Source organism: Antedon bifida, chromosome 9 (genome assembly GCF_963402885.1).
Source record: "Antedon bifida chromosome 9, ecAntBifi1.1, whole genome shotgun sequence".
Taxonomy (NCBI): domain Eukaryota; kingdom Metazoa; phylum Echinodermata; class Crinoidea; order Comatulida; family Antedonidae; genus Antedon; species Antedon bifida.
The window spans coordinates 19,963,895-19,980,119 of NC_136234.1; the positions used below are offsets into that span (position 1 = coordinate 19,963,895).

Here is a 16,225-nt window from a genome sequence, read left to right on the forward strand (position 1 = left end):
ATGTCGACATTGCGTAAACAATAATTAAAAGATGGTCGATACAATTAAGTTAGCTAAAATGATGAAGTCGTAGAGAAAATACTACTCATTTAAAAAATAAAAACAGTTTCAAATGTGTTTTCTGTACGAAGACCGGATCGAAGGTACAGTGTGAGAGCAAGAGGTGAATAAGTGATGACGTCAAAAAGGTGGATAAGTGAATTCAGAAGCAGAGAATGTGGTTGCCGTAGATGACGACAAAGACGACGGCGGCGATGATGACGACGGCGGCGGTGATGATGACGACGGCGGCGATGATGACGACGGCGGCGATGATGACGATGGTGATGACGACGATGATGATGGGGAAGACAATTAGTGGATAAACAATCGAACCATACAAACGAGGAAAAGAGAAGATTCGACAGCTCTAAATGGAAATGGACTGATGAAACGAAATGGACCGGGATGAAATCAAATAAACCGGGATGAAACAAAATGAACCGAAATCAATGGAGACGCTTTTGAACACGCATGATCAGGATGCTGAGATCCGGAGATCAAAGTGTGTATATGTGGCTGCGACACGACAGAATATGTGTATAGTACAGACTGTTGGTATTTGTCGCAGCCAGACATAAGATTAAAGGACTGTTACGGGTTCCTATTTTGGCAAGGCGAGCTCAACGTCATGTCCTGATGTTAAGATTGCCTTGGTTTAGTTTGAGTTTGATACAAGCTTCACAGACTGTATTACGGAATTTCCCTACGACACAACTACAAATTTAGATACAGTAAAAAGAATAGGTTAACTATGCTGTTTACCAAATAAAGAATAGACAAGATAATGTACATAGAGAAGCGGTAAATTTATCAATACATACGTTGGCGCCCAATTCGGTAGTTCAAACGCGCGTTCAATTTACTTTAAGTTTTATAAAGTATACTTGATGTACAGATTAGTACATAATACGTGTACGTGCGAATGTACACAAACCGACTAGTAGAAACTCTAATTTACCATTACTAATAAATCCTGCATTCACTCAAGTGAGTAATATCATCATTACAAATACTTGTTACTTAATTGATCATTGTAATTAGGATGTCGAATAATGTGACCTTAAAGATGGCTTAATTATAACTTGTTTATCTGAATATTCTGGCATACGAGAAAACAGTGACAGAAAGTAGTCAATTAATTAAACATTTGTCAGAAATTACTTTCTCAGTGACACGGCAGACAGAATATTATTACTATGGAACACTCTGGCAACGGTTTAGGACAGGTTTTTGATGGCGATAGACTTTCTGGAATCTAAAAGGCAATCCTACATATAATTGGGTGTACTTGACAAATTAGTGTATTATTATTATACACGTATACTTCTATCGGAGTTAAGTATGCCTACATTTCATAATGAGTTTATGATGTGCGTTCAGACTTGTGTAGCATAACGTCATACGAGCACTTAAGTCGGTTGTAAAAACTAGGATATGATTTAGATCAGCTTAAATTAAATCCGTTCTTTAAATAATGTATTATTCACCAAAAACATTAAAAATGTGGATTAATAAAATCTTTGATCATTTTAATAAAGTTATTCACTTTCGCAGGAAAAACCAACAAACCGATTATTTCACTTATAAAAAGACAAAATAGAGGGGAAAAAATCATGTCAAGACAATTTGATTATTTTTTGCGTTAAATTACAGCTTTTCAGGTATAACAATGATTTTTTCGATCCAATTTTTGGTCAAAGTGAATAACCATGTGACATCTGAATGGCATATTCAACATAGCTTTCAATATAACTTTACAATGTTATACACGAACATTATACAGTCAATACTGTTTTTTTAGAAGTGAAAGCCAGTTTAGTTTACAAAATAATTCTGACTTGGGTAATGATTTAGTATAGAGTAAAGTAAAAGCGATTCATTACATGTAGAGTTCGACAACTCCTATAATGCAGGGCTTTAGTTTGACAATAGGTGGATTATCTTGGTCTGACAGGCAAGGAGCAAGTCTAATTGCAAGGTTATCCATTGGTCAGTCTCCTCAATATAAGCTTATCGACTTCATAAAGAATAAAGGCAAAAAATAACTAATTGAATTGAATGACGTCAGTGTGACGTAATGTGGGGAAAATTCTCGGGTTATTTTTACTAGCCATGAGGCTTATTATTATGAGAATTAACCACAGAAATCTCATGAAATGAACTTTCCAAATATGCAAAAAAATATTAAAAATGTCAAATCGTCACCTGAATGGAAAGTATGTTAGGACGACCTCATAATCGGCACAAACATTTAAATAAAAACAATATTAATTGTTTACTGCACAAATTAGAACATTGCTGATGATCTAAGACAACAATTCAGACATGCGCATACCTACTTTTTGATTTGGTTCTTTCATAGTATTACAGAAAATTCCTATAGGCCTACAGTAGTACGGTGCATACATGAATGTTGATGAGTTCGTTTAGATTGACTTTTGTTATTTAACGACGAGGTGGAGCCGAGTAGAAAACATTTTCAACGAATGAAAATATTCTCACTTTCAACTAATAAAAAACATTTGTTTTTTTACAAAACTCTTCAATCTTAAATAGTTGAAAAGGGGGCCTTTTTTAGGCCTACATAGTATAGAAAGACGGCGTAAAAACTCACAATCCTAATTTCACGCGGTACAAAATTCTCAATATTTTAACATAAAAATCTAACAGTTACAGTAATTCATTAATGATAATTCATTGCACGTGATACAAAATCAACCAATCAAATTGCAAAAATACACTTAGGTGTGTATTGTAACATTTATCGGAAATACAGTATTGGGAAGTATTGAAGATGATGATCTAGTGTAGAAAATATAACGGTTTTCAGTTTGTATCTACTATTATAAAAATGTGTACATCGTCAACATGTAAATTAAATGAGATCCGTATGCAATGTCTTGTTTTTAAAGTGAGAGCATGAATGTAAAATGAAATAAACGGCAGGGGCAAAAGGTCAAATTGCAATCTTTTATTCAACACAAGTATTATTTTGTGAAATTGAAATAAAAATTTGGAAACTCAATCGTAACCAGTCCCCTCAGGAAATTGCTTTTTCTCTTACAATGAAAGACATATGCTTTAAAAATACGAGAACTGATAGTGATAAAATTAATAAAATAAAACACAGTGATTCATAGAAATACAATATATCTTTCAGTATACCTAAACATATTAGAAATAGATAGTGAATGAAAATCTCCGCGAAGGTGACGCGAAAGTGGCATTGGGTATCTTAAACTATTAAGCTAAAAAAATCGTTATTAGATTCACGTTGTCTCTACATGCGACCCTACCGAGATATAACACAACTACTTTAAATACTACTGTAGGTGACTTGCAATAGTCGGTTAAGATCTACCTAGTGACAGCTGCAGAATCGAGTGTCTGTAGCCCAGGTCATCTCTGATAACGAGGGAGAATCAGAAATTGGTAAAACCAGATAGGTCAAGGTTCTAATACAGAAAGTCCATGATAGAATATAAATAATCTAGCTCTAAATCTCGACTCAAAATGAATACAGTTTTCATTATAATTATACAAATTATAAACGACACAATAAACCGGTGAATTATATATAATGACCTCTGAATTGATTTTGAATATAAAATTCTAGAAAGTTCAACGAACCAAAAATCCCCATGAGAATGGATGTACTAGAAGAGTTAATAAAGCAGAACATAGCGGATTTTGATCAATAGAGCCTAACCACTTATTTAAGTTGCATCAACATTGTCACACTGTACTGCACCAATAAGCTTCTGCTTATAAAACATTTCAAAAGGCACCTTTTCTAAAATATAAACTATTTGCTTGACAAATATATTTATGTTAAATAATTGTGTAGACAAAGTAATAATGATTTCTTTAAACAAACAAAAATTGCTGGTGCATGAAATTGTTATTTCATCTTTAGCGCATTTACTTATTTGGGTAACAGGCCGTATCTTACAAATCCAACTGCTAAATTGCCATTTGGGCTAACCAGTTCATTTTTAATTTAAAATTGAACTTTCATCATTTTATTTATCGAAAATTGAGCATTTGATTTTATATCTCTATTATTTTCTATACGCGTAACTTTTGTATGTTCATCACTACATTACTACTGTATATCTGAATATTCATAAGACCATCGCGTATTACGTGTAACACTTGTGCGGCGTATATGTAAATTGTATTAATCTCTACACTATAAAACTAGTTTGACAAAAAAAGTGTGATGTATGTGGCCAAATAAGGTGGTGATATGAAGTTATCGTGTCCATATTTTGGGCACATCATAGTTTTTGTTTATTTCATGTGTAGACAGAGTTTTAGTTGGTTTGCGCTGGCAGTATAAATACACAGTCGTACAAAATACATAGTACGTCGTCAATGCAAGCAGCATCAGAATAAAACTCGGATTACATTGAATATTTCAGGGATTGTTTCTATTTTTCACGAAGATTTGTACGAATGCAAATGTTGTTTATACAAATCCTTAAAGCGAGCACGTGGTAAATACACGAGGGTAGACAAGATTTATAGTTTAGATTACATTAACGTTTGTAATGATAGTAGTCGAAACGCTTACAATACAAAGTAAGCGTTAATGTTATCTCAGCGATTAGGCACGATAATGTAATGTATATATAACGTTGATAGCGAATAAATAATATTCTAATTCGTACAAACTATGCTTAATTAATAACTAGGCATAATTTTCCTCAAATTATTATTCAAATCACACCTAGGTGTATCCTTGGTATTTAATTAGTTAATGCATCTATTCTATAGTACAACTAACGTTCTGTAGTACAGTGAACGTTCTATTGCACGGCCAGCAGAAATATGTTGTGCGACGCGGTAGGCTTGGTGATGCACGATTGAAAAACCAACCTAGTATCGCCGTTTGTAACTGTTCTAAGTCGCAGCTAAAATCCGGTTACCAGCTTTTCAAATGGCCTAGCCTTCGACATTCGATTCAAGATGGAAGCGAAGGATTAATTTAATAACAGTTTATTTTAAAACAACAGGTGTGTTACAAACACATGAAGAATGTTTGTTTCTCATCGAAATGTTCATCCAACTCGATCCCGCATTGAATAGAACAGTGAAAATATTCTCTACCAATCAACCGATATACATTAGGTGTCATTGCCTCGGTCCATTTGTTATAAACAAGCAAAAACATGCAGAAGTTCTCATGGTGCTGATGTCATAATTGCATCGAGCATAGCTGATCAGAAATATTATTTGCTGTATTGTTTTTTTTTTGTATAATATCATATACATTATACTCATTGACAATATTTTCTTTAGATATATTGTTGATTATAGTGTGCAATTTACATGTCTATGCCAACGCCAAGCACAACAAACTATATCAAAGCGAAGGTGAATTGATTCGCGCGAGATGGAAAAATGGTTACGCATGCGCATAAAAGACGCTCTCGATTTGTTGATTACTCGTCTAGTGGAAAACAGGCTTTACGGTTCTTCTTTTTGTTTTATTTTATTATTATGAGATGGTTATTGTACGACAAATATTCCAGTACACCCCCTCACATCCGCCTCACAATAATTATAATAGTACACTGTACGCTTTTAAATATTATGTAGGTTATATGCGTATAACTGCTACAACAAACGAACAAGGATCAGTGAAGCTTTCTTCTTCATTATCACCACTCCATTATACTCAAAATTAATCTTTCATTTTAATAAGTAGCCATGACCAATAGATCTTGTATTGCGTTCATCCATCTTCGCATTTATATCTACGATTTTGTATAATTCCCACCATTTGTCTATCTACAGGCGAGCCGTATCGACCTTATGCAAATGACAAACATGATAATACCATAAAGGAAAATAAAAATACCATTATAAATTGTCATTATGAATTTATCATGACATCCATCAAACAATCAGTGTTTGGAGACAATAAAAATGCATATTATGATGAAAATTAATATCTTGATGGCTTTCAAATATGATATATAAATTGATAGTAAATGTATATGAATAATAATAATTGAAAAGGAAAACATATACCGACTTTATTATGTTTTTATTCGCATGTCATGATTTATATTAATAAGAGATGTAAGTGTATATATCCAAGGCTATCGAACAAATAGCAAATGTATTTCTTTTCAAAATATAATATTTATATTTGTAACATATTTAATGAATTATAATTATAATATAATATGTATACAACCATCTAAGATTTCTAACTCAATATATAATAATATACGGTTTTATTTTGTCTTTTTAAGTGAAATCATATTATATGTTTGGTGTTTTTTTTTCTGTTAATCTTAATTTTCATGTTTTTGGGTGATATGACAATAATCTTTAATTAGGCCTACTGTACATTTGAATTTTATTTATTTATTACATCTCTATTAGCCTACTACCCATTAGTTCGGCTATTTTAAGTCAATTAAATAACACTAATTGAAATATTTCGAATATTCAAATTTCCAGTTTAATTACAAAATATCTAAACATTCAATTGTCGGTATATTTAGGCTTATACATTATCATACAAGCCGATTGCAAGGAAGAGTAAAAATAGTTGTTATTAGTCAATAATATATAAAATAATTATTAATTTTGATATTTTAGCATTTCACATTATTACATTCACTAACTGAAAATAATTCTTTAAAAATACATTAGGCCTAATATATTACAATTTTGAACATTGATATTAAATACATTACATATGTTACGATTCATTTTATCTCCTTAATACAATTTAATTTTATCATTCTTGCAGACGACTAAATTATATCATAATCAATGTAGGCCTATTATTCAAATTCTTTATGGAATATGCTATGATTCAGTATTCTCTTTAAATGTTATATTTAGGTACAATCGATCTTTTACAGCAAACTAAATAATCTTACAATCAGCCTAAATATACTCTTTCAAGTAACTGATATGACTACTGTATATCATTGAAGGAAATAACACAAATAACAATGAAGAAAGACGCGCGCGTTTAAACGTTGACAAGGGCAACGCGTTTAAACGTTGATTGATACGCGCGCTTTCAAACGTTGATTGATACGCGCGTGTTTAAACATTGATAGTTTGATACGCGCGTGTAAACATTGATAGTTTTGGATACGCGCGTGTTTAAACATTGATAGTTTGATACCTGCGCGTAAACATTGATAGTCTTGATACCCGCGTGTAATCGTTGATAGTCTTGATACGCGCGCGTTTAAACGTTGATAATTATGGTACGCACGCGTTAACTTGACTAACATATTGATAATTATTTGCTATATTATACAATGAATATCTGTTTTGTTTATTGAGTATTTACTAAAGATGTTGTTGGTATTACGCATACAAAATATTATTCTTTAATACAATATTATTACAATACATTCATCTTTATAATAAATTGGAAAATTATGATCACGTAAAAGGTACAACAATCCACGCCTTGGAGTACAGTATACACATACCGGTACTTAATAACAACCTCTGTAACTCGTATATTTCAAATCAAGTAAAACAACTGCTGTAATTATATATGTTTTGGATTAATGTACGTGTACACTAGACAAGCTTAAAAATGCGCTTACGCCAAATTCAGCAAACACCATGTAAACAATATGACTATCGTAGAGACTATATATCACTATATTTGTAAAACTTTATTCGTTTGTCTTGAAATGAAAAGGACCGAATCCTGTTATCAAATAATTTGTAATCACTATGTACATCCATAACCTCGTTAGCCAAGTATGGAATTCACAAATTAGGCAACGGGCGATTCAACTATATTAAATCAACTATTCATCACTATCAATTCCTAGATATGTACAGTTACGATACGAGGCAGGCAACATAAACTCAGTACACTAAGAAATCAATGAACCCAATTAGTGATGCCGTTAAAACTCCAGCCGACTGAAAAACCCAGGAGAGTCAAAATGGTACACTTAATTATACAGTTTGCCTAGCTGGGATACGACGTATATAATATACGCTTTCTGATTCATTATTCTACCATTAAAAACTCTCAAATGTAGATAATGTCGTTACGCTAAGTACATAGTCTAATACTATTACAAGCTGCTCAGATACATAGCGGTGCGTCCATAGGCTTTATCACGCGCGCGTTTGATGATCCGAAGGGTCTAATAGGAAAGAGTGAAATTCACTCTTTCCTGGTCTAATCTAAATTACCGTAATATCACCCTTCCCTGGTAATATATTGTAATTCAGGTAGTACTACTACTACTACTACTACTACTACGACCATAAGTCTCCCAACCTCACATGGTACAAACAAATCATTCTAGGCATATGTGGATATAAAGTAGAGAATCGACTGTATTTCCAAATCCATATGAGATCAGGTTTGTTCACACCATGGAGATAACTTATTTCTCCATGTTCACACGTAGTTTATACAGATCCACACAAAATAGTAAGACCCTATTTACACGTTCACGTCAATTGTAAGGAATCACATGAAAATTCTATAATATGTATAGACCTATATATAACCGTTAAAATAGAAATAGAACAGGTGGGTTCAGACGATGTAATTCAGAACACACACAAGACCTCTATTCACACGATTATTTGTCAAACATGCAATTCAATATCTGACAAAATCATACAATACGTTCAGAAATACGTATTAAGTAGAAAGGCGTGTTCACACTTTGTAATACAGAACAAGACCTCCGTTCTGTAGGCCTAATAACACGTGGTAGTTTACCATTCATTATAGGCCTCATACTATTATGTAGACAGGTTCACATGCTTACTACCGAAGCGCTGTCCGTCTGAATTAGGCCTAATTGGCAATTCAAACCGGCACGCTTTTAGATCGAAGTCTGTTCATCAGGAATATTTTAACGTATCAAAATGCTAAATTCTGCTGCACATTTATAAATAGCAAAAATGCAGTACAAACCATGTTTCCCACTCAACGGATCGATTATTACTTTCAAATGTAAATCTTCACTGTCCACCCGTTTATTTTCAGACAAAACGCATAGCAACGGTTGACGCAAACGCATGGAAAATGATACAGTGTGAAAACGTGCTTATAAAAGGTATTACAGATAAAATATATAAAATACTCACTGTCTCCTCGTCATCTTGCACCACCATTGTTCATCTCGAGTACCATGAATTTCACTTTACCCTGGTTCCGTGGATTGATTTGTTTTTCTGCTACGTTGATATCTGTGACTGTTATAAGTATACCCGCCGTAAGTGTTGGTGGAATATTGATTCTCCAAAGCGCTCAATAATACCAGTCAAGAAGAAAATATTTCTATTGAATTTAACTTGAAATAATAAATTCTCTTTAGTAATCAGAATACTCGCTTACACACTTGATTTCTAACGTGTTCTATTCTGTAGGCCGCGGCGCATCCATTAGCAAAATATCTCCAAAGCATGCATGAGCTAATGAAAACCATTCTTGTCTGCTGTGTGCATTTTAAAAGTACTACTCGTTGCTGAGATTTAATCGTATGTGAATGATTTATATAGACGAGTATTAAGTCGTGGCGTTCAAGCCTGCTTCAACATCAGAGCGCGAATGACCCTTTGGAGATGTATCTCATCTACAACCGTGATTGTACATTGTCTGCTCGTAGCGATATAAGGCGGCGGTATTCAAGAGGCGTAGATACTAATATACAAAGTCATTTGTCGTTGAAATCACAAAATCAGGCTTTGAAATAACCAGAGGGTACTTTGGCGCTCTCGTCAAAAGCTGCTTAACTCTTAGTGTTCCCACTCCAAAATATCGTCTGCTATTAGCGCGCGCGAGTAAACCGTCGGCTAAGTATCGATCCAACTTAAGCACACATCAAGTAACGTAAAACAAACCAGGTTCCTTGTAAACACAATTTTAGATAAATTGATCGGTCATTGGGTGACCGCCTCTGGTTTTCTCGCGCCCTAATTGGCGTGCGTGAAGGAAACACAGCGACGATACATTAGATTCCGCTCAAGTGGAATTTTCTCCGCCAATTCAAATCACGAAACTCAGATGCATAATCATTAAAATGCAGTTTAAATTATTCCTTAACGTGTTAGCAAATATTTGATATGTAAATGTTCACCACACAGGTAACATTTAACAAGTGATGAACATTTAAATTTACCCCTTTAAAATACCACAGAGACTCATAAATATGAATGAGAACTTTACGCTAAGCCGTGTTTCTGCTGCAAAATGATGAGAGGAACGCTACATCTAAACCTAAGAGAATTTGAACGAATTGCTAACATTAGTAGCTACGGTATACACTAAGTCTCCGCGCAGGCAATAAAAATCCGTTTACTAGTTATTCCGCTTAATGTTTAAACATTCCAAATGCATAGACAATTCTACATAAACGGCTGCTGACATATCACAAAACGTGGCCTCAAGCATTTTCTCTCATAGCAGACTTTTCCACGTCAGTTTCTCATGTTTAAACTGCTAATCCTTGGCTACAGTCTTTCCCGACATAGCGAATATATTTAATATGTCGCAAATCTCGAGTAATTATGTCTTTATACAGTGATATACCATTACAAAAGGTCATACAGCAGCGACAATGTCAAAACATATTCGTTGATTTTGACTTAATATTTATGACAATATTTCATAATGTAAATCAATTAATACGCCACTCATTATAAATTTCAGTTGGTATTAAATATAAATCAATATCCAAAATCTATGTGCTTACGGCTAGTTCATTGATGAATTTATATACAAACAAACTCATGTAATTACATAGGCTTAATTACTGTACATCCAGCATTTTAGGTTATGTATATATTATATGATAAACGTCTTAATTATAGAGTTAGCCTATTTTTGCATAAGTCACAGTATTTATGTTTATTATGAATCTATATTTTAATACAAGCGTCGATTCTGAATGAAGGACAAATTAATTATACATTAATAATATTATATTTTCAATATGTTTTATAACTATAAAATTTAATGAACATAATATTCAATTTTGACGTCATTCTTTGACTCCAATTAGAAAGCTTAGCTATTATTGTCTATTTTGTGCCTAGCTTACCCGGATAAACCGACAATAGCCGGTGCTCTTCCGAGGGAGAAATAAGATAATATTCATTTAGCACCTCTAATACAATAATGGACTAATCCGAAAATCACGTGGATCGGGTAAGATGGTAAATTTATAATAAGCTATTTAAAATAAGAGATATACATGTACCTAAAACGCAATTAAGTACTGTTTACGTGCTTTAGGGTACTGTACCCGAATAATGGTATTGCGTAAAATCCTTCATTGCAAAAAGTAGTCCGATAGAATTTCAATTGTATATTTGTACGTACGCGAGGGCAAAGGTTGTGTATATTCATATGTAAATGATATACTTCGATACTCAACTTATGTACGCGTAATTGTGTCTTCATATATGGAACTGATATACTGGATATTCAGTTTACATCATGTTTTATATAGGCCTGATGATATTGCACGCGTACGCGCGCGTCGAAAATGTTATGTTTCTTTATACCGTAATATTTCTCATAACTTGTACATTGGACATTACGTTTTAGATCAGTATTTTGATATACTTTGAATAATTATTTCTTTCAGAAAAACCAAATTAATATTATGCAATTAACTTACTATTAGTCAGCAGAGTGCCGACCTTAATATTGTCATTATGTGACTTAATCACGTCAAAATAAGCACGATAATAAATTGATTGATTGTGATACGATTACGTTAATTAAAGTCAATTGTATCGTTGTGTACAATCAATTATGGCATCATTACTCCAGATAATAATTTATAACATAGACGTGCATGGTATCTGTTTTGGAGAGGAGGCGGTGGTGAAAACTGCATCTACAGTTAATTCAAATAGCATTTTCAATATCTCCTTCGAAATTGAAATATATTATGAAATATGCATTAATTTTAAGGAACTTATGATGTGAGGCACATTGGACGCAGTATTAAGAAAATTGCCTAGATACACTGTTGAAAATTTTATTGAAACAAATAATTTGAATCGTTCATGTAAAGAAAAGATTATAAAGTTAGAATTCGACGAAATCCAGATAAGACAGTACATACATAAAGAATTTACATTTATATTTCTTCTTTAAAGAATAATTTCATGAATAATTATAAAAAATAATTTCACGTCACAGTTTTTTACTTATTAAAATGTTGATGGCATGTTAAGAATCAAACTCGAGCGTAATTTTGCAAATACTGTACAGAACATAATGTGTGTTTCGTTCGTTAATAAAGTTAATTATAATTATTAACAATATCAGTTTAATCCGTTTTGCAGACTGCAGGAGTTAAAGTACAATCTGATTTGTTTTCAGTCAATTTGACAGCAGGTTGTATTGCCATGAGCATCAATACCCTATCCGGTGTCATTTTAAGTAGGCCTACGATATGCCACACACTGCCCTTCAGCATCGCTATGATGTTGAACAAAAATCTTCTGACGACAAAAGTACAACATAACGACAATTCGTTCGTACATTATTTTTATTTACAACATTTACTTGTTATAATAGCCGTATACCAATCCCCTGTACCCGCAACGGAGTACTAATAGTTCTCCGTATTTATGCGGTTTATGCATTACGTCATTCCATCACGTCATTAATCACGCATAACGGACTGTAACTAGCGCCATCACAAAATATCAGATGATTAAATAATAGGCAATAAGTTGTCTGTGGTTTTATTTTCGAGCTACTGTATATCAAAAATATATTACCGTATATCTACTGAACGTGAAGCATTTTTTTTTTTGCAGTTTACTCACTTCTAGGGAGTCAATATGGTAACATGATCAGTTTGAACTACCTAGCTACTAAAAAAAATATGGTACTTAAGCAGAATTTGGCCTAATTCTGTATTTGACCAGTTTAGTAGAAATTCGCGATTTTTATCGTGATTTCTGTAACACATCTTGTAAATTTAACCAAGTAGTATATCTCAAATTCATGCCTTTAGCTAAGCTTTAAGTTTTCAGCCAGCAATCCCGGCAATTATTAACATAATATTCCACTTAAACTAGATAGAGAAGCGCGAGCATAACATTTGTATAAATCTTGAAACATGAGAAATACTTTTTGTTTGCGCTAATCTACTGCAATACGTCAATGTTCTTTGACACTAACGACTAGCTTAGCTATAGTAATTGTATTCATGACTGCCCTGAATGCTCAGCCACGGAAGCACGAACTCTTAAGCGATCTTTAGAGCAGTTAAATATACCTACCCCGGAGGACAATAAAAACACAACAGAAATCAACATTTACAAATGTTGCTACGATATTATGAAAATTCGATAATTTCAGACGAAATTTTCCCGGGAATTATTTCTTTAAACTCATGCGGTGAAACCTTATTAATTGTACATCCGTATGAGGGCACTTTGTTATTGTATTGTTATGTCCCAAAGGTTGCCACCAAATAGAGGTTCTACCCGTAGTAACAATTATATAATAGTTATAAATGAATATGTAGTGGCGCGAACGAAAGGTCATTTTATACCTTATACGCACTCATTTAAAGTAATATAAAACACATAACGATACTTTAAATATAAGCTGTTCTATTAGTTTAATACTCTGATTTGAAACATCATCTTTGTACAAATAGCGCTCTCGAAAGTTTCCTTTAAGCCGTCTTTGAAGTCTGCACTTAGGCCTAGCGAGAAGTGCTAATGTCCATCCATTTAGATAATTCTCGAGCGGAGATTGTGTTTGTGTACAAACTGCTATTCATAATTACATTAGATTCATAACTACAAACATAACACTACTTAAAATAGTGGTGTTGATAGATACATCACACGTCGGTAAACATGAACACACAGATAATTCATTTATTTAAAAACATACACATTAAAATATATGAGAATGAACAACTGCATTCAATTCGGCGGTTGTTTACAGGCTTCGGGCTCATACGACAATTTGCCGAAATGCACGTTTTCTACTCTCGGTTTTATTTGACATATAGACTTTAATACGTAATTAAAAACAAAAACCAATTTGATTTATATATCAATAGATAGAACGCTGTTGGTAGAAACATCATAAAACTAAGTAAAATAGTGACGTCACGTAGTGTAGGGACATATTTGACGCAGGAGAATTTAAAGGGACAGTTACACGTTTTAAAAAAAAAGAACAAATGTACTTACCACTCGGCCCTTCATCACATAGTTAAAAAGGCAGCCGTATAAATCCTAAAAAAAACTTTGTATAAATCCGATAGATCCTAGCGTATTGTAGGAGATACTTCAAGATCCAAGGGTACTGCAAACAGGTCTACGTTTACGTCTCCTGGGTGTTTCACGGTACACTAACCGCTTATCACCCCAGACCGCCATCACATCGTTGGTTGTATGTTGTTGTCAATAAATAAAAAGGGGGCCTAGCCGTAAAAATCCAACAAAATCGCATCGAATAGTCATGCTTTTCCTGTATAAAATCGATAAACGTTTTGAGGTTGTATACAATCTTAAAGATCCTAGATTATTTTACGAGATAACAGAGATGTTATGGTACTTTTCAAGATTCAAATTTACCGGCTCTTTTTCACGAAACGGAAGACATCTTTGATCGATGACAAACAATGCTGTGCAACGAAGCGTAACCAACAGAAATAACATAGCGTTTTCAGGGGCTTTCGTGACATTTTTTTCACACAGCTGCTATGGAGGCTAATCTTTTAACAACTGTCCTCCGAAAATATGCTTGCCGCGCTATGTTATCAAAGCTCCATCAGTATTGTAAAATCAATACAGTCTTTTAAATCGACGACATGATCATTATAATTGGACAAAAAAATATCAAATTATTTTTATTTCGTTCTTATTATAATCTTTCGACTTTAAGAGTTGAACCCTTCATCAAATCTGCTTAACCAAAAAACACAGAACCAATACATGACAGGAAAACAGATATTATACAAATTTTAAAAAAGGGTGATGTGCCTAAATATGGTAGTGACATTACGTCATCGTCCATGGGCACATTACTTGTCAAATAAAGTTTTATAGTGTATACAGAACTTAACGAAGTAGGGGGGGGGGGGGGGAGGGAGGCAATTAGCACTCATATTGCAGATGAATTTATAAACTATAACTATGGATATTTTTGTATTTAAAAATAACAAATGGCATCATGTCGCTGAAAATCTATAAAATGACGAATAGTTGTGTTTATGTCCGTTATGACCATTGCTGCTGGCCGTTCTCAGTGACGATCCGCCGTCTTCCCCAAGCCAACTAATGCAGTTGAAATGAGCGCCAATGTACGTTATAGTTCAGACTAATTTCATTTTAATTGTCCCTTGCTAGTCATTGAGATCGTGCAAAAAATACAATTAACTATATTCATCCCTTTTGGGGTACTTATAGAGAGTAATAAATATAAGATGTAATTGAGATGAAGTGGATTATTTTGTTCATAAAGATTCAACCGTTTGCACTCTGTGCAGACGACTGTAATGGTAACATTGCTTAGTTCTTCGAAGTACGCTTATCACAGTCGTTGTGTTCACATCATCATACCATAAACGCCTGCGGTTTTTTTCTTTTTCTGTTTGTACGTTTGTTGATATGGATGAAATTTCCGAAATAAAAAAAATTCATCGACCAATGAACTTGTACTGATGCATCAACTTTCGCATTTGAAGGACCAATCGATTGTATATTAACCACCTATATCATACTTGTGTCTTTATTATACAATATGATAATGAGTAATAATAATAAGTATATGATAAACCGACCAAGAGAACTTCTCGCAACAGGCATTAAGTTCATATCAATGTAAAACAAAATGTGGGATTATTTTCAAATAAGATTTTTACTTTCACGTAAAAAAATATGGCTGTTTGTTGTGTGCTATAGTATGATGTAGATAACTAAGGTTTCAATTCCATTACAATTTCCATCTCAAACTTGGAAAATTGAAAATTCGTAGAAAAACGATCAATATATCAGACTTAACGATTCAAAGAGGGATTCCATTGGATTTTGAAAATCGAATTAAAATTTTTGTCCATTTTGTTCATTCCTTTTAGTTGTGTAAATATTATTATTGAGACAGGAACTAAATGATTCACAGCGATAGAGGGCAGTCTATATCCGGTTTTGCGTTGGTTTACTATTA

At 33.3% G+C, this 16,225-nt stretch overlaps 1 protein-coding gene across 1 annotated transcript in view; it reads right to left on the reverse strand.

The window, feature by feature from the left end:
• LOC144851547 (transmembrane protein 151B-like) overlaps nt 1-9,953 on the reverse strand; it is a 42,514-nt gene extending 32,561 nt beyond the window's left edge. The window contains exon 1 of the mRNA XM_078709068.1: nt 9,157-9,953. Coding sequence (XP_078565194.1) covers nt 9,157-9,183 — 27 coding nt within the window. The 5' untranslated portion in view covers nt 9,184-9,953. The remainder of the gene's footprint in view (nt 1-9,156) is intronic.
• Between the last annotated feature and the right edge of the window lie 6,272 nt (nt 9,954-16,225).